The sequence below is a fragment of the Otolemur garnettii genome, unplaced genomic scaffold (genome assembly GCF_000181295.1).
Source record: "Otolemur garnettii isolate 467f Iridium unplaced genomic scaffold, OtoGar3 scaffold00264, whole genome shotgun sequence".
NCBI lineage: Eukaryota > Metazoa > Chordata > Mammalia > Primates > Galagidae > Otolemur > Otolemur garnettii.
Window position 1 is genome coordinate 640,628 of NW_003852659.1, and position 2,367 is coordinate 642,994.

General features: G+C 56.9%; 1 protein-coding gene across 1 annotated transcript in view; it reads left to right on the forward strand.

The window, feature by feature from the left end:
• The first annotated feature begins 665 nt into the window (after window positions 1-665).
• The window catches only part of PTPRH (protein tyrosine phosphatase, receptor type H), a 19,276-nt gene continuing 17,574 nt past the window's right edge, over window positions 666-2,367 (forward strand). Inside the window, exons 1-3 of the mRNA XM_023508691.1 lie at window positions 666-769; window positions 1,784-1,817; window positions 2,036-2,311. Of these exons, the coding sequence (XP_023364459.1) occupies window positions 719-769; window positions 1,784-1,817; window positions 2,036-2,311 (361 nt within the window). The 5' untranslated portion in view covers window positions 666-718. The remainder of the gene's footprint in view (window positions 770-1,783; window positions 1,818-2,035; window positions 2,312-2,367) is intronic.

A 2,367-nucleotide genomic window follows, 5' to 3' on the forward strand; every position in this document is an offset into this window, starting at 1 on the left:
GCCCGCCACAATGCCTGGCTATTTTTTTTGGTTGCAGCCGTCATTGTTGTTTGGCGGCTGGGCTGGATTTGAACCCGCCACCTTAGGTATGTGTGGCTGGCACCTTAGCCACTTGAGCTACAGGTGCCGAGCCTCTTTGCCCATTCTTTACAGAAGAGGAATCTGATCACTGTGAATTTAACTCTCTTGCTCAAGGTCACAGGTAGAATGTGACAAGGTGGATATGCAAATACACCCTTGTGTGTGCCACAGCCTCAGATACAGCACACAACACCTTCTGGTGGGGCTAAGAAGGCCTCTTGGCAGTGGGAAGGTGTCTGAACTGAGCCCCAGAGGAGGAGGCAGGAGGCTCTGAGAACAGGCCAGCAGGTGCACCTGGTAGGAGAAGGCATCCACAAACGTTGGGAGGTGGGGACCTACAGGGTGAAACAGAGGGATCTTTGTGGGACAGACTGTGTGGGCTGGGGGCTGAGGATTCAAGCAGGGCTAGAAAGAGATGAGAGGAGTTCTCCAATGTCTGGGTGAGGAAGTAAAGACCTGGGGCAGGGCTGGGAGCTGGGTTCACACACTTGAAGCCTCTACTTCCTCCTCCTCCCCTTCCCGCCCTGGCCTCTGGCCTCACCAATGGGCTGGGAAAGGGGAAATTCTTGAGTTTAAAGTCCAGCAGGTGGAATGACCAGGCCTGGGACTCTTGGGTCCCTCTGCAGTGTTGGGAGACATGGCAGCAGCTGGCGGGGTCCTCAGGGCCTGGGGGAGCCTGGTGCTGTTGGTAAGTGGTCCCTTCCCAGGGCTTGGAGCAGGATGCCTTGGTCTTAGGAAGGGCGGAGCTGGGGTCCCCATACTCAGGTCCTGAAGACTTAGGGCTGGTGGTTCCCCAGAGAAGGAGGAGGCTTTTAGTTTGGTGGAGATTGTGGAAGAGTCTTACGCCTGGGTTCTCAGAGAATGGTGTATCTGGAAAGAATAGATGCTGAACTCAGGCAAGACAGGCTCATGTCCCCAGTCCCTCCTTCCCTCAGACCCAGGGGTCCTCATAGCCCCTCCTCCCTCAGACCCGGGGGGCCAGTCCCCCAGCCCCTTCTCACATCCAGGGGTCTCCCCAGCCTCTCCTCCCCCAGACCCAGTGGTCTCTCCAGCCCTTCCTCCCTCAAACCCAGAGGTCTCCCCAGCCCCTCCTCCCTCAGATCCAGGGGTTTCCCTGGCCCTTCCTCCCTCAGACCCAGGGGTCTCCCCGGCCCTTCCTCCCTCAGACCCAGGGGTCTCCCCATCCCCTCCTCCCTCAGACCCAGGGGACTAGTCCCCCAGCCCCTCCTCCCTCAGGCCCAGGGGTCACCCCAGTCCCTCCTCCCTCAGACCCAGGGATCCCCTCAGCCCCTCCTCCCATGAGTTTAAACGCAAGAATTTCCTCAAGGGTGCAGGCTCTGGCCCCACCTCAATCTTTTTCTCTCTCCCCAGTCTACTGGTTGCTACCAGCCTCCACCCCCAACCCCTGGGTTTTCAAGGTAGTGTTTTTTTGAAAATGAAACCATGCAATTGATCTCTAGGCCTTATCAAGTAGAGCCAAGCCGACTGCTGGGTCTCTGGTGCTTTGCCCTGCCCTCTCCCTGTGCTACCCTCAGGAACCAGAGACACTGGGGTGACCTTTGTTACAGCCCAGTGCTGCTGTCACGTTTCCCTCCTCCTGCAGGGTGGGACTGTGAAAGTGACTGCCCTGTTGGCCCCAGTCTCACTGTGGTCAGGGAGGTGGGGCTCAGAGGCTGATTGCTTCCTCTTTGGCTCTCTCCAGGGCCTGTGCAGCTGGACAGGGGCCAGGGCAGCCGGTGAGTGACAACTGCCCCAATTCACTGCCCACTCAGAGAAGTGTGACCTCAATGCCTCATAAGCCTCTGTGGTGAGGGATCCCCTTGGGGTCTGGTGGTCCACAGTAGGGCCTATGAGAGCTGATATTTCCGGATTTGGGGCAAAAGCTCAGGGTGGTGGGAGGGACAGGTCTGACCTGCTCCCTTATTCATACTGGACCCTCTTTCCCAATTCTCAGACCTCAAACCAGGTTCAGTCAGGAACCTGACAGTGGAGGCTTGGACCAACAGCTCTGTCACCCTGAGCTGGGCAGCCCCTGATGACCTGGACGTGCAGAACTACACTTACTGGGTACAGTGCACTGGAGCTGGATATTACAAAAATGAAACCCAAAACACCACAAGTACCAGTTGCACAGTGGGTGAGCTTCAAGCAGCATCCAAGTATGAACTTTCTGTGTGGGCAGAGAAGGACGGAAAAGATGGCCCCAAGCTGAATCTCACGGCTGCCACAGGTGAGAGGCCCCCACATCCACTCCCTATTTTGTTCCCTTTTTTTTTTTTTTTATGC